Raw genomic sequence first — 23,360 nt, forward strand, 5'->3', positions numbered from 1 at the left:
AAAAGAGGTGGAATGTGGCATTTTTGAATAGAATTGATTTAAGGCTATTCTTTAAGAGTATCAGGTTGCATTTGTTGATGCAGCGGTAGACTGTGTTAAATAACAATGGTTTTCTGATTTGATATTTATTCATACAATACCATCTGAGGGCTGGAAGGTCACACACATTTATCAATGGTGTCAGGCCTTACACTACACAGACTGAGTTTTTTCTGTATTCCCTGAATCTTTTTACAATATTATGTATAGATTGCAAAAGACCGAAACATTTTGTAATCTTGTGTTAAGAAATGCTCTTTCTGACCTGATTGACAATTTTCTCCTGGAGTTTGATATAAAGTGGTGAGCCACGACCCATCACAGACTGATTCTTTGGTGGATCCTCCTTTTAAATCATGATTCTCTCACCCATTACCAATTCACCTCCTTATTGGTGAACATTTTACAGCATTGTATATATAAATTCTCACTGCCAAGTTTTAAGTGTTACTTAAGTTACTTTTCAAACTCTTCCAAATGTTTAAAGACACTAACTTAACTTTAAGACTTTAATAATGTTGGAACAAATGTGCTGGAACATTCTGCACTGGTAACCGAGTGATCAGCAGGCGCTCTTTTCTCTAGCTTAGACACTCTGTACTTTTTTACTGTGACTTGGTGGCCTCTGATCTTGTTCCTGGCACATTTGTCCTCATTTTAGTGATGGAAGGGCTCGTCTTCCTGTACCCTTATCTCTCCATTGTTCTGCGGCTATTTCTATGGAAACCCAGCTTTAGAGAGTATGGGTAAGGAACGGCTATAGGACTTTAAAATCTTTTCCTAAGAGCGTCAATTAATCTACTTGCTGGGCTCTATCCAACACAAGAAGGATATACTTATATCTGCACGTGCAGGGGATTCAGAAAGCATTTAGACCTTTTGCCTACAAGTTTGTGTTGTAGTGAACAAATTAGACGTTGTTACATATTGTTCTACAATTAATCGCCCATATTTACAAAGTAAAAACATTTTTATACAACTATTGAAAGTCAAAGCTCTTATTCACAAACTTAGACTCTTTATTCAGTTTTTTGTAGGAACCCCTTTGGCACCAATTAAAGCTGCTAGTCTTTGGCTGCGTCCGAAATCACATACTTCCATACTAAACAGAACGCGAAGGCAATATGCAAAAGCGGTTAGTGTCCCCGAATACATAGTATTCATGAAACAGTATGCGAAAAGTACCCGGATGACCTACTGCCTGGACAGCCATTTTTTAATATTGCAAACGATGCACACTTATGGTCCAATATATCCCATAATGTAACTGGAGCTGCAAAGGTATTTGTTGCGAAGAAGAAAGATGGTGGAAAGCGGAGTAAGAGTAACATTAAAAATGTTATGATTAAGTACAACCCTGAATAACATTATGAGTAGCTTTGTGGTTAACGGAATTCATTTTGTCTGATTTTAAAATTGTTATAACTGTGCTGATGCATCAGGTGACGTTGGTAAGATGGTGGCCGAAGTACGTACGAGGTTGCGTGCATGCTGCACACTTGCGTACTGAAAGACATACTGCTTTACCGACTAAGCAGTGCGCACTGCCTTCAATCTAGTACATACTGCTTAAGTATGCGATTTTTGATGCAGCCTTTTTGTTTATGTCTCTACAGACTTTGAACATCTGGATTTTAGCTGTTTATCCCATTCTTTTTGGCAGATTCTCTCAAGACTTGACAGATGGACGTCAAGCATCTGTTAACTGCCATTTTTAGCCGTTCAATACACTGTTAGTTTAATGGGATTTATGTCTGGGCTTTAGCTGGGCCACTCAAAGACATTTAAAGACTTTCCTTGAGGTCACTATAGTGTTGTTTTTGCTGTGTGCTTCAGGTCATTGTGAAGTTGAAAGTAGAACTGTCGCCTAAGTTTAAGTTTGCAAGCTCCCAGGTTGACCATGGGGATAATATTCTTCTGGTCGTGAGCCTATTCATTTACATTTTCAGCATTTAGCAGATGCTTTTATCCAAAGCGACTTACAGCACTGTGACAGTATACTGTCTAAGCAATTATGGGTTAAGGGCCTTGCTCAAGGGTCCAACAGTGGAAACCTGGCAGTGGTGGGGCTTGAACCGGCCACCTTCTGGTTACTGGACCAGTACCTTAACCACTAGGCTACAGCTGCCCCTATTCTTTCTTGCGCCGGCACAGGGGCCGCTATTCTGCCCCTATTCTTTCTTGCGCCAGACAAACCACTGATCCACATGGTCAAACAGTTCCAGTTTTGATTTTTCACTCCATAGAACTGTGTCCCAGAGCTCTGCAGGCCTTTTAAAATTCCCTTCTGGATGATTTCCAAACAACCCTTACTGTGCTTCTTGGTCAAGAGTGGTGTGCGTTGTGGAGTCTGGCCATGATGTCTTTGGTTGTAAGTGATCTTCTTATGGTTGCCATATGGTCACCTTGATGGCAGCATACTGTATGTTTAAAATCTAAACTTGGTAAAATAATATGATAACAGCACATTTCATCTGTCTTTTGATACATCTGAGATGAGTTGGTTCTAGAGAACTTGGCAGCATCTCTGCTTAGAACTGGTGTTTGGCTGTCTTTTTGTGTAATAAAGTTTTATGTTGCATTTCCTGATGCAGTAAAGACTGAGTCAAATGGCAACCGTTTTCTGAAGTACTCCCGAACAATGTACTTATATTTATTACATCAGCAAGACAAGGCTCAAAGGTCTTAAACTTTTAGGTCTATTTCCAAATGTTGTCTTTTGAACTGATTGACAATTCTCTCACAACATCTGGCACAAAGTGGTGAGCCATGACCCATCTTTTCTTGCAGATTGACCCCAGTAAAAAATCTAATCCACAATACAATAAACTGTACTCTCTGAATTCACTACAATTCTTTCTGTCTATCTTTTTTTATGTCACCATTTGCAGAAACATAAAGCACACTTAAGAGATTTCCTATAAAATGATCTGAAGTTCTTTATTTTTTAATGCTGCACTGCTACATCGCTACAAAACCACAAAGGAAGCACAAAAGCTCTTAATAAAGTAAGAGGACTAAGGAAAGCAGATAACACAGAAGCACTTGAGCAGGAAATGGAAAATCATGAAGGAATCCAGACAATGTCTAAATCATGGCTGGCCCCTGTGCCAGCGTGTACCCTGTGTTTCTATTATTAAAGCACAATTAGCTGAGTCAGGCTTTTGCTCTGTGGCTGCTCTCAGCTCTCAGAAATGTGTGTGAAAGAGCTGGTGCGATTGTACCAGCCTATATGACCTTATTTCTGATAAAAGACTTTTCGGGATAATGTGATTTATGCAGGCAGAGAATGACCTCAAAACTTTTCCTTTATTCATGTTACAATTGCTCGATTTTTTTTACTCTTCTTTTTACCAGAAGAAGTAAAAGAACTTGTTCGCCTAGCATGTCCATATTGTTTAGAAAAGAATAGTTACATGTTTAGTTAGATTGTATACTGTAGTACTAATCCATGTAGATGATTAAAACATTCACCTGCTCTTTGTATTTCAGTAATTTTGAAAAAGAAAATATAAATGCTATTTGGAGAAGCTGACTGTTTAGTTCAAATGTATGTAAATTAAATGGACACTTGTGTTTTACCAGCAGAAACATGTCCTTCAGGTAAACAACTGTAGATTGGTATTTAGAATTGGGTGATTGGGTAGCGCAGAGATCTTTCGTGTTAACCACCGTTGAGATCCAAGACATGAAGGGCTATGTTGGGGGCCTCAGTCATTGTAAGACACTGCCCACTTAAACATTTTGACCTGTGAGCTAAACGTACACAGGAAGCCAATCTACTCTACTGCCCGGAGTGGAGGTTTGAACCCAGTACCACAAAACACAGAAGCTGTGTGGTACCTTCACTACATGCTGCATGATCATTGCACCATGCCCACAGAAGGCCATTCTGTTTTATAAAATACATTTTACATTTCATTACATTTAATGTAATAAAATCCAAAGTGACTTACATTACAGTTATAGTATAGTCTGAGCAATTGAGGCTTAAGGGCCTTGCTCAAGGACCCAACAGCAGCAGCCTGGCAGTGGTGGGGCTTGAACCAGCAACCTTCTGATTACTAGTCCAGTACCTTAACCACTGCTCTTTGTATAACAGTAATTTTGAAAAAGAAAATGTAAATATGTTTATTTAACATGTACCTTGTTGTTTATGTAGTTTGAATATTTATGGTATATAAATTGCATACATTTGGAGAAGTCGACTGTTAAGTTTAAATGTATATGAAAAGATCACCACCGCTGAGATCCAAGACATGAATGGCTATGTTGGCGGGGCTTCAGTCCATTGTAGGACACTGCCCACTCAAACATCTTGACCTGTGAGCTACACGGACACAAGAAGCCAAACTACTCTACTGCCCAGAGTGGAGGTTTGAACCCAGGGCCACAAACCACTGGAGCTACTATGCTGCATGACCATTGCACCATGCACATAGGAGGCCTTTCGGTTTTATAAAATACTGTACAGAAGGTGTATATGATCTCTGCATTTCACCCACTGATCTCAACACTCCCTTCCATGACAGACATGACATCATTTAATATCTCAGTTTGGGAGTGGATAGATTTTACACTTCAAAGGAACCCCAGATTTCTGGTGGACCTGAGATTGGTACAGTGAAGCACATCCAGAGTAAAAACTGCTTGAATAAGCTTAGGGTTCAAGCTAAGGAATTGGGTTTCAAACAAAAGACAGTTTAATTAAATTGGAATATGACTTTTTTTTTGGTCCAGCCAAAAGCTTGGTCTATAGGGGTGGTTGAAAAAGTGTACATGTTATTAGCAATCCTCACAGAAACACTGCTTATACATTTTAATTAAGTTCTACAGTGGGAATGTAAGTTCTTACCTTGCTTCTGATAATAGCTGTGACCCAATCCAGCTGTGAATCTTTTCCCTCACAGCAAAAATACCTATTTAAACAAAATACATGATAGGACATTTACTGTAATGCTGAAATATTAAATTATGGCTTACTTTAAATTGCAAATGCTTCATAAATGTACATCTGGTCAGGGGTTTAAAATTCAAAGTCTATTACAAAACAGGAAACGAATGGCATGTACACCGATCAGCCATTACATTAAAACCACATCCTTGTTTCTACACACATTGTCTATTTAATCAGCTCCACTTATCATACAGGAGCACTTTGTAGTTTTACAATTACTGACTGTAGTCCATCTGTTTCTCTGCATGCTTTGTTAGCCCCCTTTCATGCTGTTCTTCAATGGTCAGGACCCCCACAGGACCACCACAGAGCAGGTATTATTTGGGTGGTGGGTCATTCTCAGCACTGCAGTGACACTGACATGGTGGTGCTGTGTTAGTGTGTGTTGTGCTGGTATTAGTGGATCAGACACAGCAGCGCTGCTGGAGTTTATAAATACCGTGTCCACTCACTGTCCACTCTATTAGACACTCCTACCTAGTTGGTCCACCCTGTAGATGTAAAGTCAGAGACGATCGCTCATCTATTGCTGCTGTTTGAGTTGTAATCTTCTAGACCTTCATCAGTGGTCACAGGACACTGCCTACAGGGCGCTGTTGGCTGGATATTTTAGGTTGGTGGACTATTCTCAGTCCAGCAGTGACAGTGAGGTGTTTAAAAACTCCATCAGTGCTGCTGTGTCTGATCTCATACTCATACCAGCACAACACACACTAACACACCACCACCATGTCAGTGTCACTGCAGTGCTGAGAATGATCAACCACCTAAATAATACCTGCTCTGTGGTGGTCCTGACCATTGAAGAACAGCATGAAAGGGGGCTATTAAAGCATGCAGAGAAACAGATGGACTACAGTCAGTAATTGTAGAACTACAAAGTGCTTCTATATGGTGAGTGGAGCTGATAAAATGGACAATATGTATAGAAACAAGGAGGTGGTTTTAATGTTATGGCTGATCGGTGTATATGTCTTTCTATAATTAACAGTTAAATCAGCTCTAATTAAAATGCTCTTACCATTGCTGTTTTTGCATGTAGACAGTAAAACCCCAACTGTTGAGAATCAAACGAGAGAAAAGAAAGTGAGAGAAAGTGTGAGAGGTTAAAACAAGAACATAAACCTTCACCCTTGCAGCATTTCAGCAAGGCCCACATATCGATTTAAGTCTATTCTCAACTCTCTCCAACAGTCACAGAACGTGACCCCCTGAGAATTTCTTAAGCACCAAGCAACCGTAAAATGCAGCTTAGCTTCCTTTACAGAGGCCTAAATGTGCTTTAAAGAGCTGGTGGGAGGAATAAAAGCTCAAGCTAAAAGAAGGCCTCCATGCTCTTTGCTCTCTGGCAATGGTTCAACACATGATACTAATGGATTTGAAATGAACAGGAAGCCAGTGATATGCTTTGCATAAAAGCACTTTGCAATCTTTAGCCTGATGGTCAGGCCAAGAATGAATGCCTTGTACTCTTTTTTGAAGATGCGTCTTAAAATCTGCACTTCTATTTTTGATTTTCCTAATAGCTGACACTAAGCAGTAATGCCACCAAACACATATTTGGGGTGAAAAGACCATTTTAAGTTTTATGCATAGGTGGTACCTATGTAGGCTGCTCTAATGCTGCTCACTGATGTGGGGTGTTATGCCATTGGCTACATGTTAGCAGGTAACAGTGTAGTTAGGACTAAAACTAGACAAAGACACAGAACACCTAAGACCACTAGGTAGGAAAAAGTATGAAATGTGTCTAGTATTAAAATGGGTAAAAGCAGATTAAAAAGTATGTAGAGATACCAGCACAACAAACAGATGGACTACAGTCAGTAATTGTATAACTATAAAGTGCTTCTATATGGTAAGTGGAGCTGATAAAATGGACCGTGTGTGTAGAAACCAGGATGTGGTTTTATTGTTATGGCTGATCAGTGTATGTCTCATAGTTTTACTAATTATTTAAATAATTATATGAGATAATGTCACACAAACTATTTAGTGAACAGAAAAGTTATGTCTGACTGCTTTAAAGCACTGGACTGCTGGTTTCAGTATAATTTTTCACCAATAGAATGAGTCGGAGGTTGTTGTCTTGTTGACATTCAAATCCCACACACACAACATGTCCGCTTATTCTGCAGGCTTGAAAGGATTATAGACAAACCTTTACAGCTTGCTTAAGGCGAGCCTGAACCTTTTTCTCTCTTTTTTCTGTTTAGAAGCTCTCCATCAGTTCCTCTCATTCACATGACAGGTTATTATAGACAACACGTCTTTTAATACTGCATTCTCTCGGGCCTTGTGGTCTATCAGGTTTCTTTGTTAAAAGTTTATAAAAAATGATTTTGTAACATGTTGTGCTATCAGATGCGGCCCTGTCTTCCCACCACTGCACTACATTTTTGGTATCAATATTTCCTTTAAACTGTCCATCTCCATTTAGTTACATCAATGTTCTCAATCCTATTTGGAATTGAAACACATTACAACTGCAGACATGTTATTGGTTTTGCTGTACTCACATTTATAAAGAAATTGATGAAAACGATGAACTGGTAAAATGTTCCAATTTGTATAAAAAGGATTAAAATACAATATTTCTGCTGCAGCCATGTTCCCCATAGGAAAGGACAAAATAGATCATTTGTATTTGTTAAAGCCCAATTACATTTAATCTATTTTATTACTGAGAGATATAAATGTGGTTTTGCAAAGCAGCAGAAATCCTGCCTCAGAGGTAGAAACTTGAACAAATCTTTGGCAGGAGAGATGGAGACAGCAGCAGTCACCAAGTGATATTAATGAGGAAAGAGGCTAACAAAAGGAAATAATTGTGAATCTATCTTAATAAAACTTTTAGAAATATTAATATGTCTTACAGATAGAAAATCTAATCTTGACTAATGTGTTTCATTCGACCTTTAGAGTTGTGTATACATCGTCTTAAAAAGATCTTTAAATATTAGGAACTTTTAAAGCTAGCTACATTGTGTTATGGAAAATATGATTGGTTTATTTTACTGTAATTTGAAATTGGACTGTCATTAAATTACTATTGCTTGGCCCGCTGTACATTTATTTTCATATTCACATTCCACACATATTAAATAGGCAGGTATGAATGATTTATTTGCTTAGATTTGTACTTGTTTGAATGCTGATTGTAAAATTATAAGTAAATCAAATTAAATTAGAGCTGCTTACTTTTAAAATATTGTTTTTACAATATTGTTTTGTTGTTGGAAAAGCTTGGGAGCTCCCTACATAGACAGCATTTTACGTCATCCTACGCGCGCTCCCTAGAATGAGGCTGTTCGAAATCCTAGATGTCTTAATATGCTGTCTAGTTAGGCATCTTAAAATTTCAATGTTATTTTGACTCAAGAACGAGTGAGCATCGGAAGCGTCCTTAGTGATCAAGGCAATTGTTATTTTCAAACGTAAATAAATGATTACTGACTTTGTATAAACTTGCACAAGTGTTTTTATTTGGAAGTTCAGGCTTGTCAGCGAACTTGACCGTTTTCGGTACACAAAGGGAGATGTGAGGTGACATGCTAGCGTGCTGTGCCACCCCATCCCATTGGTTTGAATGGCAAGATGCTAACTTTTAGCTTAGTAAGCGAAACCCGATGTTATCGCGTTCAAATAACCTGCCTTTTAAGTCAATGACTTATTAGGATCTTCTCTACTGAGGCAGATGCCTATGTAGGCAGTAAGACAGCAAGGCAGCTCCCTAGGTTTTCGAACACACTCATTATCTTAGGCCCTGGCATAGCCCTTGACCTAAATAGCCATGATGGTTCCCCTTAGATACCATCACTATAGATTTCAAAAAAAGATCTTGCCTCAAGAACTACAACCCCTTATAAATGAAGATATATTCTTTCAAACTATTTGTCAGTACATTTTATTTAGGAACATAAATCAAGTAGTTTAGGTCACATGTTTGTTTTTTAGGATTTTAACGTGATGTTTTACACTTTGGTTACATTCATGACAGGAACTGTAGTTACTCATTACACAAGATTCATCAGTTCACAAGGTTATATCGAACACAGTCATGGACAATTTAGTGTCTCCAATTCACCTCACTTGCATGTCTTTGGACTGTGGCAAAAAAACCGGAGCACCCGAAGTAAACCCACGCAGTCACGGGGAGAACATGCAAACTCCACACAGAAAGGCCCTGGACCGCCTGGGGATCGAACCCAGGACCTTCTTGCTGTGAGACGACAGTGCTACCCGCTTAGCCACTGTGCCGCCTGTTTAGGTCACATAATTAAGGTTTAGGTCATATAATTAATAAAGCAGTTCAGCCTGCAGTTCAGTTTTTTTATTTTAAATATCATTGGAGTCTATAAAAATCAATCTTAAATAAAAATGATTCTCATTACATAACTTTATTGAGCATTTCATATGCATCTGATTTAATCAAAAAATAAATATCTTAACTTATTTTAATTTAAAAAAATTAAATTAATAATTGAATTTAATAAATAATAAACTATTTACTTTTTTTTATATTTTGTTTATGCAATTTCTCCCCTTTTTTCTCCTGACTTTTTAGCGCGTCCAATTGCCCGATTGCGTCACACTTTCTCCACTAATGCCGATCCCCGCTCTGATTTGAGGAGAACGAAGCTAACCCACACCCCCTCTGACACGTGGGCAGCAGCCGTATGCATTTTTTCACCCAGACTAGGCGAGTGCATATATGCGAATCAGCCTTGTGTACGGAGAGAGACACCCTGATCCGCACTCTTTCCCCGCCTCTGTGCAGGCGCCATCAATCAGCCAACAGAGGTCGTAGTGCATCAGTTACGAGGAGTCCCTATCCGGCCTAATTCCCCACCCCTATATGAACAACAGACCAATCGTTGTTCATGTGGCCGCTCAGCCCAGCCAGATGGCAGAGCTGAGATTCGGTACGATGTATTCGAGATCCCAGCTCTGGTGCGCTAGAGTGTGTTTTTACCGCTGCGCCACCTATTTTCTTAGCGGTTAATAGAATTGAACGAACTTATAAATAAATAAAAATTCTTACCTGCTTGAGGGTTTCATCTTTTTCCTTACACCTAAATAACATTTCACTGACTCCACAGGAACCTCTTTCTCTGGCTTTGCACTCTGAAGAAGAAATTACATGTGACAAAATCATCACGCTAATTTGACCCAGAAAAGTCAGAAAATGATTCATAACATCTTTGCGCTGCTAAATATGAGACTGTATGAACTCCTGCACTAGTAATGCAGTAATGTAGTGTTCCTCATAATTCAAAATGGCTCAGGCAGACTATGTTGATTATACCTGGTGGATAATAAAATCATCTTTGCTTGAGGGGAAGACTGTGACACATTACTTTTTTCAAACTATAACAGTCACCACATTGGAATTGAATCAGACTTGCAATTGGGCATGAAAGGCCTTGCACATATATACTGTATGTGCTATGGTTATTTATTTATTTATTTCAAAATGAGGAAAACAATACTGCTATCCTACGTACAGCGTGAACAAGGCCGTGGGCCTTGTTTAAACTAGCATATGACAACAACACTGTAATGTTGCCTGGAAGCAGCGTATTTCACACTTAATGAACATCAAACTGCAGAAAAAGAAAGAGCACAACAATAACAGAGATCTGTTTCTTTCTCTCTCATTTACACACACACTTACAGAACTCTTTTGACCAGTAACATACCCAAGAAACTTGAACAACAAAGGCATCAAAATATCAATTAAATTTCTGCTTCAGTGCTGATTTGAACCTGCTTCACTGTGTAATTAGAACATTCTGACTTATTATACTAATTAAGAACATAACAGCCTGCTTTTACAATGGCTTCCCACGCCTCCCCCTGCAATATGTACACTTCCCTCCTTCAGATATCAATTATTAACATGCATTTCTGTCTGTGCAGGGTGGTGTGTCAGCTTAATATGTGCGCACCGAAGAAAGAAAACACACCACTATAAGCACAGAACAAATCACCTGAAACAGCACAAGTTACAAAAGTGGAACTGTTTTAATCACCATGTTCATTCCAGGCTAATGAAAAAAACATTACACCTCTGCTCAAATTGAAAAAAACAGAAGCTTCACTTCCCCCTGCTTTACAAAATGAACACCAAGTGAGCCATTCAACATGCATAGTTCCTACTCTCAGTTATTAGGTGATCTGAAAGGACAGAAACACCGCTGTTACTAATGCAGGTAAATCAGAATAAGACTAAAAGAGGCAACTCTTCAAGCTAACATAAGAATTGTGAAGAACTGCTGATTGTCATCATGATCAAACCCAGGTTCTGTATCACTGCCCTGAGCACAAACTACTCCATCACCCTGATCAAACCCATTCTCAAGACAGAAAGAAAGATAGACAGAAAAAGACAAGAAGGAAGGAATACTTTTCCATACCTTTGCATCTTTGTACAGTAGAAGCTTCTTGTCCCGCAGAACGAGGTATTTGTCCTGAAACTTATGACCTGAGAGCAGTTTGGAGGTGGCGTCTTTAAACTTCAGATGCTCTCCTTTACTGAACTCTTTTTGGTCATCTAAAAGACAAACATTCAAACAAAGATTTGGCATGATCACATTACTGAAGATACATTGAGAAACACACTTATTACGAGGGATCTTCAAAAAGTTTCCGCACTTCAATATTTTCGTTGGACACGGTGAGGGCAGGAGGAGTAGTAATTGGTAGTGTGTGAGAGACCGAGAGAGATCTTATAGTCCAAATTTAGCGCCACCTTATTTCCAACTTTTTGGAAGCTCGAAGCTTGAAGAGAAAGAAGATTTTCATGTGATGATGATGTGAAAGCAGTGGTGCATTAGTGGCTACACGCTCAACCAAAAACCACTTTTTTGCTCATAGCTTGAGCAAAGTTGAGCGATCCAAAAAGGTGGAAATCAGATGGTGCTAAATCCGGACCACAAATTTACTAAAAACATTTTGGATGAATTGAAATGCTGATTGCAAGCCAGGCTTTGTTTTTTTTAACCAAGATCAATGCCTGATATTACAAATAGGCACAAATATATATATATAATAAACTGCTTTTTGGTTTAAGATAGTTTAAATCAGCAATTAAGTACCACTATTTTAGTTTATTATCTTATTTTTTGTTAGTTTTATTGTCTACCTATAATATGAAACACTGTACAAACACAGCTGGTTAAATGCACATACTGATCATCCTAGAAGCTTAGATGGTGTGGAAGCACAGCATTTTTTTTCCCTTTACATCATGTCTACAGAAAGGTCCAAGCTGAAGAAAAGGAATACCTGAATTGTGATGAGACATTCTGGATCCAGGATATTTTTTGATAAGTAGGAAAGCTGAGCTGGGATCCTCCAAAGTGCTCCATTCTAAAACCTGCTCCAAAATCTTCTCTTTGTAGTGTAATGGACGTTCTGAAACACACACAAGCCACTATGTGTGAGAGAATGAGACTGTAATAGTTTAAATGCAAAATCACATCGTTATTTCTCATTCTTCTTTATATCGCTAAATAGCTACAGCAGTGTTGAAGTGTTAAAAAATTGCTTAGCTTAATTTATTTCTGTGTATTTGTGTGTTTATGCATGCAGCTGAGTGTAAGCCAAGCCAGATGTTAGCAGTAGGTGGCATCTTTAACAATTTAACTCTAATCTTCCAGAAAATTAATCTTCTTGACTGTGCCATTTTTTTAACAATTAACTCCAATCCAAAAATTCAATCAATACGAAACAAATCTATTATACGTTAAAATGCTGAGTTTTTTTGTCCTGAATGTGAACGTAATTATGTAGTGCAAATTTACAATTATCCTAAGCCAATCTGGGGCTGATTAGAAAACACAGTCAAGTGCAAAATAGATCTATTATCCGATCCTAATTTGCAAAAAAAGGGGTGGGGGGGGGGGGGGGGGGGGTTATCATAGTGCATGTTATTGGCAAGCCTGAACCTCCTCTTTCCCCCAAAGCTCCAATCCCATCTGAGCCGGGATAATAGTTTTTCATAACTGGGAGGAAATGATTCCAATAAACAATCTGAGCACTCATCTAGCATAGTCATTTTAATGCAATGCTACAGCTGCTAGACACCAGCATGCTAACAAATGTTCTTCACACTAAAAGGTTTAAAACACTGTAGTATTGATAAAAATAAGCCAATGGTTTTAAGCCATGTTGGCTTGTTCCTGCAAGTGCACATTTCATACCTAATTCTCCTGTCTCAATGACCTCAACCAAGGTCCAGAGGTCATGAAGGCCTGGCACTATACCCTTCATCTCCAGAGTGCTATTTGTCAGCTCATCCGAACACATCATGGGGGAGACCTAACACACAATGCAGTTATCATCATCATTATCATAATCATCACATGATGTGCTGTGAAATACACTACATGAACAAAATTATCTAGACACCCTCAGCTCAGTAATGTTTAATGTGGCCACCATTATAAGTCATTCCGAGTCAAGTCATTTTGTCAAGTTAAAGCCCGGTCAGATACTAAAGAAACAGGCTGCACAAGCTTATCCAGCGTATATAGCATACAGTTGGTCTGTCCTGAGCTGCAACACTTACTACTAGGTTCCAATCTGTTATTGGAGGCAGCATATGAGTTGTTTGTCTAAGGCTTCGTGGACTGTTTACTAGCTCCACACAAGCCTAAGGTCACCATATGCCAAAAATTGGCTGGTGGGGTGTAAAGCACTCCAACACGACACTGGAGTATTAAAAAAAAACATCTGCACCAATACATCATGCTTTACTATTTGACACTGGGTTCTTGAGGGATGCCAAAACATCATAGCGACAAGTAGCAGCTTTTAACTTAGGTGAAAGAGAAATAATGGGCAGAATATACATCTAGGGGTCTTAGCAACTGTGAATAGAAATCATAACGCATAATAATAACATAAAATGTTTTTTTTATTGCTTCAGTCAATAATTTTGGGTAGACTTGTAAATCTAACTGCAAGCAAGTCTTCTTGCTAAACTTTAATTTCTGACTTATGCAATTATAGCTGAAAAGACATTCCCAAAATCAAGTACAAAAAGTGGAGGCAGTTAAAACAAACATAGGTGTTAAATTCACTTGAATGTCCATGGTTGTGGATGTGATTATAGGTGTCCACACAACTCTGGCCATGTAGTGTTTTTAGGTTACGCTAGTTGGGATCCAGGGTTTTAACCTCAGAAGTGTTAACGGCCGATCGGGTGGCATCATCCAGACATGATTGGCTATGTCTTGGCAAAGGGGGGGTGGGTGTTTCATGGATGGCCAAGACCACTCAATGGATTGGCGTCCTGTCCAGGGTGTGTAATTCCAGGGAAATTGGACCCAGCACAACCCTGACCAGAATAAAGCAGTGATAAAAACAAGAAGATGATAAACTCCTCTTTGATGTGGCTTTTAAAACCCAAGTTTAACACACACACACACACACACACGTAATTTCATATACCTTGGTTAAACAGCATCTTTCTGGCTCTTTTTTCTCCAGGTAGACCTCAAAGATTAAGTCCCCTGCTGGAGAGAACTGCAGACACACAACGGATGTGTAATTATTATTATTATTAGTAGTAGTAGTAGTAGTAGTATTTTAAAAATTAATATTCATTTAAATTCCATTCATTTTAAAACCATTATACAAATCAGATTTTCCAACTTAGCAATTATATCTGATGAGCTACGTTATTTAAACAAAGCTGCATTATTTAGCAAAAATGTAATCTTAAAAAAGTAAAAAATTTAACAGTATAACTGGTTTGATGCTTAGAGTGTACTTCACGTGACTCTGAAAAAGAATGTAACATTAGTAGGTACAGTGCCTTGCAAAAGTATTCACCCCCCTTGACTTTTTACCTCTTTTGTTAAATTACAGCCTGTAATTTAAATGTTTATTTAATCTGAATTTTATGTAATAGATCTGCACAAAGTAATTTAAGTTGGTGAGGTGAAATGAGCAAAAAAAATATATGTATATAAAAAATTTTAATAATAAACTGGAAAATGGCGTGTGCGTATGTATTCACCCCCTTTGCTATGAAGCCCCTAAAAAGTACTGGTGCAACCAATTACCTTCAGAAGTCACATAATTAGTGAAATAAAGTTCACCTGTGTGCAATCTAAGTGTCACATGATCTGTCAGTATCTATAAATTTTTTCTAAAAGGACCCAGAGGCTGCAATACCACTAAGCAAGAGGCACCACTAACCAAACAAAACCATGAAGACCAAGGAGCTCTCCACACAAGTCAGGGATAAAGTTGTTGAGAAGTACAAGTCAGGGTTGGGTTATAAAAAAATTTCCAAATCTTTGATGATCCCCCGAAGCACAATCAAATCCATCATCATCAAATGGAAAGAACATGGTACCACAACAAATCTGCCAAGAGGGGGCCGTCCACCACAACTCACAGACCGGGCAAGGAGGGCAATAATCAGAGAGGCAATACAGAGACCACAGGTAACCCTGAAGGAGCTGCAGAGTTCCACAGCAGAGACTGGAGTATCTGTCCATAGGACCACAATAAGCCGTACACTCCACAGAGCTGGGCTTTATGGAAGGGTGGCCAGAAAAAAGCCATTACTTAAAGATAAAAATAGGAAAGAACGTTTTGAGTTTGCCAAAAAGCATGTGAAAGACTCCCCAAATGTATGGAGAAAGGTGCTCTGGTCAGATGAGACTAAAATTTAACTTTTTGGCCACCAAGGAAAACGCTATGTCTGGCGCAAACCCAACACATCTCATCACCCCAAGAACACCATTCCCACAGTGAAACATGGTGGTGGCAGCATCATGCTGTGGGGATGTTTCTCAGCAGCAGGGACTTGGAAACTGGTCAGAATCAAGGGAAAGATGGATGGTGCTAAATACAGAGATATTCTTGAGCAAAATCTGTTTCAGTCTGCCAGTGATTTGAGACTGGGACGGAGGTTTACCTTTCAGCAGGACAATGACCCTAAGCATACTGCAAAAGCAACACTCGAGTGGTTTAAGGCGAAACATTTAAATGTGTTGGAATGGCCTAGTCAAAGCCCAGACCTTAATCCAATTGAGAATCTGTGGTCAGACTTGAAGATTGCTGTTCACCAGCGGAAACCATCCAGCTTGAAAGAGCTGGAGCAGTTTTGCCTTGAGGAATGGGCAAAAATCCCAGTGGCTAGATGTGGCAAACTCATACAGACTTATCCAAAGCGACTTGCAGCTATAATTGCTGCAAAAGGTGGCTCTACAAAGTACTGACATTAGGGGGGTGAATAGTTATGCACATTGAAGTTTTCTGTTATTTTGTCTTATTTGTTGTTTGCTTCACAATAAAAAAAAATTCACATCTTCAAAGGTGTAGGCCTGTTCTGTAAATGAAATGATGCAAACCCCCAAACAATCCATTTTAATTTCACGTTGTGAGCCAACAAAACATGAAAAATGCCCAGGGGGGTGAATACTTTTGCAAGGCACTGTATATTATGAATTTCCATTGGTGAGCCCAACATTTAGGAAAATTGATGCAGACAATGCACTGACAGACAAGCAGTTGATAAATTGAGTGTTTATAAGAAAGACTAAAGGACAACCAGAATTACTTACAGGTACTTTTAACAATATTTTGATTTATTTACTTGAATTTTATAGTTACCTAGCAATGCTGTTTATTACAAGCAAGAGAAAATTTGAGGTTACAGTGGTATCTTGAAACTCGATGTCAATTGGTTCTGGGAGTGTCACTAAGTTTAAAAAGCATTGAGTTTCAAGGTATTTTTTCCCATAAGGATGTATGGGAAACCCGTTAATGCGTTCCATGGTCCCATGGAACTGCATATATTTTAGGCTATTGTAAAGAATGGTGTTGTTTTTGACCCTTATACACTGAAAATAACACAAATATAATATAAAAAACACTAAAACACAATTGAAAAACAGTTAACAATTAACAAAAAAATAAATAAAAACCTGCACTGCACCGTATTCCTTAGTGGGTTCAGTAAGGGCGCTTTCACATGAGAAGCAGCAAAATGGCTTTTGCAATGGCTGTGCCGTTATTTCCTATGGAGTGTGGCAGGGCACAAAGCTTAATGTGACTTATTGTACTAAAACAACGAGCGAGAAATTTCATTTGTGGAAAAAACTTATGAGCAGTAATAATAAAGAGGTTTAGTGTTTCTATGTCGTTCTTTTAATACATTAAGTCACATTAACCTGTTTATAACTGTTTTAGACTCTCAGAAAAGCTGATTCTCACAATTTCTCAGCACCCCGAGCTATAACACAAGTTAAGATGTGAAACAGGAGGAAAAGGGAGGAAAAGTTTAAGGAAAATGTCGAGTTTACAGGTAAAAATGTTTCAACGAAGTGCGTCAAGTTTCAAAGGTCTTGAGTTGAGGGGACATCGAGTTACAAGGTACCACCGTATTTGTTATCACCGTGCTATTCAAGGAACACACATCCTCTCATGTGCTATTATTTTAAAAAATATATCTTGGCCGCTCAGGTGGCGCAGCGGTAAAAACACACGCTGGAACCAGAGCTGAGATCTCAAATACATCGTATCGAATCTCAGCTCTGCCTGCCAGCTAAGGCTGAGCAGCCACATGAACAACAATTGGCCTGTTGTTCAGATATGGGCGGGACTAAGCCGGATGTGGTCTTTCTCTCTCTCATGACTGGTGCAATTACGACCTCTGCTGGCTGATTGATGGCACCTGCACAGAGATGAGAAAAGAGTGCTCTCAGGGTGTGTTTCTCCATACACAACGCTGAGCTGCACTGCACTTGTCAAAGTGTAGGTGATAAGATGCATACGGCATGCTGCCCACGTGTCGGAGGGGGCGTGGGATAGCTTAGTTCCCCACAATCAGAGCAGGGATTGGCATTGGTGGAGAGCAAGCATTGGACGTGCTAAAAAGGGAGAAAAAGGGAGAAAAAGGGAGAAAATGCATAAATAAAAAATGAAATGAAACTTTAGGACCTCATAAAAATGCACAGGCTCCTTAATTACACAACAATAAAGTGATTTCCTTATCATTGGGGTATTGACAATGCTATATCCCATGGAGCATAACTAATCATGCTGGCATTCCTTTTCTACAGACTGATAGTGACACTAGTCTTGTAGACTTTTAAAGATACGATGCTATTGAATTAAAAAGTATTTAATTCTAGGTGCAATCCAGCTGTTAAATAAACAAGGTCTACGGGGATGCATTCAGTTTCACTTTTCTGCTTGAATTATGCTCTCAGCCTTTGTGTCTGGGTCTTGTGAATTCCTTGTTTCTTTTATACACTTTAGACAAAGCTGTTTTTTTTTTCCAAGAAAGATTGACCTATTCTGGCATGGGTTAATTAATCAAGGCAGCAGGACAAACACAAACATAGCATCCTAAATGGGCAAACCAAGTAACTTTAAAGCATTCAATAAAAGCAACCAGGCCACTCGGGTGTAAAACATGCTAGCACACCAGAGCTGGGATTTTGAATACATCGCATCGAATCTCAGCTCTACCATCTGTCTGGGTTGGGCGGCCACATAAACAACGATTGGCTGTTGTTCACAGGGTTGGTAAGCTGGACCACCTCATTACTGGTGTAATATGACCTCTGCTGGCTGATTGATGGCACCTGAGCAGAGTTGGGAAATAATGCTGATCAGGGTGTGGCTCTCCGTGCACAAGGCTGATCCGCATATAAACTTTCTTCGTGCAGGTGAAAAGATGCAGTCGGTACTGATCACGTGTCGGAGGGGGTGTGGGTCAATTGTGAAGTTCCTCAGTAAGTGGGGGAGGGTTGTATCGGTAGAGGTGAAGCGTAACGCAAGCAGGGTAATTGGATACGACTAGATTAGGGGAGAAAATTGGGGGGGAAATTCGGAGCAAATAATTTAAGCAACCAAAAATGTTTACAATAAGTGGATTTAAATGTTTTTCAGGGTGGAAAATGTAAATGTAAGCAAAACAGAGTTGATTTTAAAACTACACTGGAGAAACTTTTTAATTGCTATACTATTTTAATTGCTATACTAAGAAGTCCTACTTTATATAAAAGAAATAATAGACAATACAGAATCAGCTCCACAAACTCCACAGTGTTTTCCAGAGACAGCTTAATGCCAAGAAATTATTTTTATAGTTAGTCAGATAACTGGTACCATGCTGTTTAGCAGTCTGCTAGCAGCGACAACACAGTTTTGTTATGGCACTGAAGTAAGAAGTAGCCAGCAATTTCCAGCGCAGGAGGAAGTCATTTAGATGTTTAGCTCTGCCACAAATCTTTACGTCCCATTCCAAACATCCTGCTCCAATATTTTCCCCTTAATATTTAATAAAGCTTTAATATAACATATTAGTTATAGCTATCTTAAGTCTCATATAGGAACAAAACACTGACAGCTGAGTCATGAAGAAATTTTAAACTGCTTTTCACCTTTCAGTATTAATCCCAACTGTACTCTGCAGCCATAAGAAACATTTTATTTGTTATGCTATTTCTCTTTTTGTCATTTCACATTTTCAAATAAATACATTAAATGAATTAATAAAGCAACAAACAACTCAGAGTTGTTTAAGTGCTTTTGTCACAAAGATTTTAGAAGTTTTATGATTTCTGCATCTTTAATTATCACCATTGTTTATGTTTGTCATTAATCGTCATTAAACCTATTTAGATTAGGGTTATAGTGGCGCTGGAGACTACAGAGAAAGAACTCAGTCTAGTATATATCCTGGACAAAGTATTAAATCCACTACAGGCCATCACACATTTATCTATTATCTTACATCTAACGTTTTAGGAAGGTTAAAGGAATTCCATGGGAAACACATGCAATTTGTGGTCTAAGGTACAGATCAAACCCAAATCCCCAGAATCCTGGAGTTGGGTGACATCCTTGTCCTTGTGTTTGCTTATTAAAAAAGCTCTATTGGATGAGATGGTTCTTAACTTTATGACATGGCTCTTCTAATTCTTTATTAATAATTACATTTGACTCTAGTTGGAGATGTGTGTCATTACAAAGTACAAAGAACACTGGTCTCTTTGCCATGGTTGTCAAAAAGCCAAAATTGTGACCTTATGAAGAAAGGAAATCGACTGAAGCTCCATAAAACAAAAAAGTTAAAACTTAAAGCTTGGGAACACAAGTAAGTTTTCATAAATGAATAGCCTCTTACTTTAACACTTCTAGGTCTACACTCCAAAATTCTAGTGTTTAGAAGAGCAAGACCCTTAAACCTCAATTGCTCATTGTGTAAGTCGCTTTGGATAAAGGCGTCTGCTAAATGCTAAAAATGTAAATGTAAATGTAAGACTGTCACAAGTGAGTCCAGTGGACTTTACATGCCCTGGAATACACCTGTTTTTTGTTTTTTTTTAGCACATCCAATTTCTGCCCATCAATCATCCTCTCACTAATGCTGGTCCCTGCTCCTGATTGGGGAGGACGAGGTTGCTCCACGCCCCCTCCAACACATGCACAGCAATCAAACATCTTATCACCTACACTTGACGAGGGTAGTGCAGTACAGCGCTGTGTACGCAGAGCCACACCCTCTACCACACTCCTTTCCCATCTCCGTACAGGCGCCACCAACCAGCCAGCAGAGGTCGTCATCGCACTAGTCTGAAAGAGAGTCCCCATCCAGGTTAATCCCGCCCCTATCAGAACAACTGAGGCCAATCGTTGTTCACGTGGCCGCTCAGCCTCAGCCGGCAGGCAGAGCCGAGATTCAATACGATGTATTCGAGATCTCAGCTCTGGTGAACAGCGTGTGTTTTTACCGCTGTGCCACCTGAGTGGCCCGTGATTTAATTATTATGGTTTGTTAAAAGTAAAGTAAATCGTCTCAGATAAAAGGGTAGTTATCATATGTTTATTGCTGTGGAAGCTATTTACATTATCTAATTTTGTAATAAGAGTGGAAACTTGACGTATGGGACTTGTTTGGAGGACTGTGGGAAAAAATATGCAATTAAACAACCAGTGCAGGCAAGAGCAAAACTAAAAAAAAAGCCTAACAATAACAAATGTAACTAAAAATCTCTTTGTCCTAAAACCATAATGTTGGTACTTGTGTCAACAGTTATCGACTATATATTACCTACCCTTCCACCATTGTGTAACATGGCGTAAATGCACAAGTAAATAAATACAGATAAGTACAGTACATCGTGTTGTGTTATTGTGGTGTTTTTAGTGTCAATTGTTTGGTGTGTCTGGCCTGTTACTTTCACTCAAATAAGGGCATCTGATTAAAGTTTGCAAAATTTTGCTTTATTTTACTGACACTACAGTTTGGTAAAAATGTATATAGTTTGATTTTGCAGGTCGGGTACTGGTGAGTCATTAAAAATGTAACTAAACAGACATGAGTCATAACAATCCACCCAAATGTGACCACTAGTCATCACTGCATTTGCTATTTTTCTTTTATTCCATCGCTTTGCTTGTTCAGAAAAGCTGAGTTATTCAAGGTCACCTGAGATGTAAAAAAATATGAAAAAAACAACAAGCAACAAAGAAGAAAATTATGCACAGTTACTAAAGAACCCAATGCAATGCAACTACAGCTATTATGAACCTAACAAAGAGTAATCAACGTTGTATTCAGCTCATACTGGTGTCTGTGTGCGAGAGTGAATCTAAATGATCTACATCTGGAGTCACACATCATTTACCAGTATGACTCGATACAAGCATGTCTAGCACAATAAAACCTCTGGGGTTTTATACGTTCTCAACCACTTAGAATAAAAGAAAAGAAAGAACACTAACACTATACACTAACTGTAAACAGAGTAAGTACAGGAGGCTTTATTTCATAGCACAAACACTATATAAGCATGAAAAACAAACATTTTTGTACTTAAAACCTTTTAGACTGAGCCAGTGTTTGGTTGGGCATGTGTATCCAGGAATACCTAGCCACTCTCTCTACATCTCCTTATTAATAGGGTTAGGTATTTAAACCACACCCTTTTCTGACAGTTGTGGAAAATTAATTTTATGCTCAGGGTCAAATGTTTAAGGAAGGCCCTTTCCTAATCCAAAATAAATGTGCATCAAAAAAAGATGATTTTGTGAATTTGTGAAATTAATTACTCAGAAAATAGTCCTTAAGGAAAAAAAATAATAAAAGCTAAACAATGCTTGATTTCTTCTAGTTAAAAATGTATGCTGCGGGGCCGCTCAGGTGGCGCAGCGGTAAATCGTATCGAATCTCAGCTCTGCCTTGCACATGAACAACGATTGGCCTGTTGTTCAAATAGGGGCGGGACTAAGTGCAATTAAGACCTCTGCTGGCTGATTGATGGCGCCTGCACAGAGATGAGAAAAGAGTGCTCTTAGGGTGTGTCCCTCCATACACGCAGCTAAGCTGCACTGCACTCGTCAAAGTGTAGGTGATAAGATGCATACTGCATACTGCCCATGTGTCGGAGGGGGCGTGGGTTAGCTTTGTTCTCCTCAATCAGAGCAGAGATCGGCATTGGTGGTGAGGAAAAGGGGTGAAAAAGGGGAGAAAATGCATAAAGAAAATATATATATATATAAAAAAATGTATGCTGTACAAAAGAAGGTGTGCTTCTGTTATACTGTTACAGCTTTTCAAGTTATTTTCAAAAAGAAACATGTCTATCCCTCACTCTCCTTAAAAAAATACATTTACATTTCCAGTTTGCCATACACCAGCCCAGTAGCAGTAGCAGGACCATAAGTGCACCACTAAGTTCTAGACTTATTGGAACTCTTAGTAAAATTGATTTTTAAATAACAGTTAATGTGTTTGACACATGTCTGTGGTTTGTTAGCTCAGTATCACAATTATATATTGTAAAATGCAATTAAGAAAAAAAATCTGTAATTTAATAAAAAAGTTGAGACATATGCATGTATACCACTGTGTTACATCACCATTCCAAATAATTACACTGCTTAATCGTTTGGGTACTGATGACACTAATTGTTTTGCCAATCCATGCTGGATACAAGACTGCAGCTGCTCAACAGTCTCTTATCATCATTGTTTGATTCTCCTCATCATGCTGCACCATATATTTTTAATAGCAGACAGATCTGGACTGCAGGCAGGCCAGTCAAGCACACATCACTGTTGTGGTGCATGCATTCTCTAGCTAAAATAACCATAGACATCCAGAAAAAAGATGTCTTGCTGGCAGGCTATGTCTTCCTAAAATCCCAACATATGCATCTGCATTAAGGGTACCTTCACATAAATGTAAATCTCTCCATGCCATGAAAAATGTTGTTTTGCATCTTTTGCTAATAATAGTCTAGATGGTCCTTTTTGTTTTTGACAAGAAAAACTCAATGATGTTTTTTCCTAAAACAAGCTAAAATGTGAACTCATCTGACC

The 23,360-nt window shown here is 38.7% G+C and overlaps 1 protein-coding gene across 1 annotated transcript in view; it reads right to left on the reverse strand.

Moving 5' to 3' along the window:
* arap2 (ArfGAP with RhoGAP domain, ankyrin repeat and PH domain 2) overlaps window positions 1-23,360 on the reverse strand; it is a 141,548-nt gene that overhangs the window by 4,122 nt on the left and 114,066 nt on the right. The window contains exons 24-30 of the mRNA XM_062993578.1: window positions 14,456-14,530; window positions 13,204-13,321; window positions 12,287-12,415; window positions 11,416-11,552; window positions 10,041-10,123; window positions 6,018-6,053; window positions 4,895-4,958 (exon numbers count right to left, since the gene is read on the reverse strand). Coding sequence (XP_062849648.1) covers window positions 4,895-4,958; window positions 6,018-6,053; window positions 10,041-10,123; window positions 11,416-11,552; window positions 12,287-12,415; window positions 13,204-13,321; window positions 14,456-14,530 — 642 coding nt within the window. The remainder of the gene's footprint in view (window positions 1-4,894; window positions 4,959-6,017; window positions 6,054-10,040; window positions 10,124-11,415; window positions 11,553-12,286; window positions 12,416-13,203; window positions 13,322-14,455; window positions 14,531-23,360) is intronic.

Source organism: Trichomycterus rosablanca, chromosome 4, assembly GCF_030014385.1.
Source record: "Trichomycterus rosablanca isolate fTriRos1 chromosome 4, fTriRos1.hap1, whole genome shotgun sequence".
In the NCBI taxonomy this organism is placed as follows: Eukaryota; Metazoa; Chordata; class Actinopteri; order Siluriformes; family Trichomycteridae; genus Trichomycterus; species Trichomycterus rosablanca.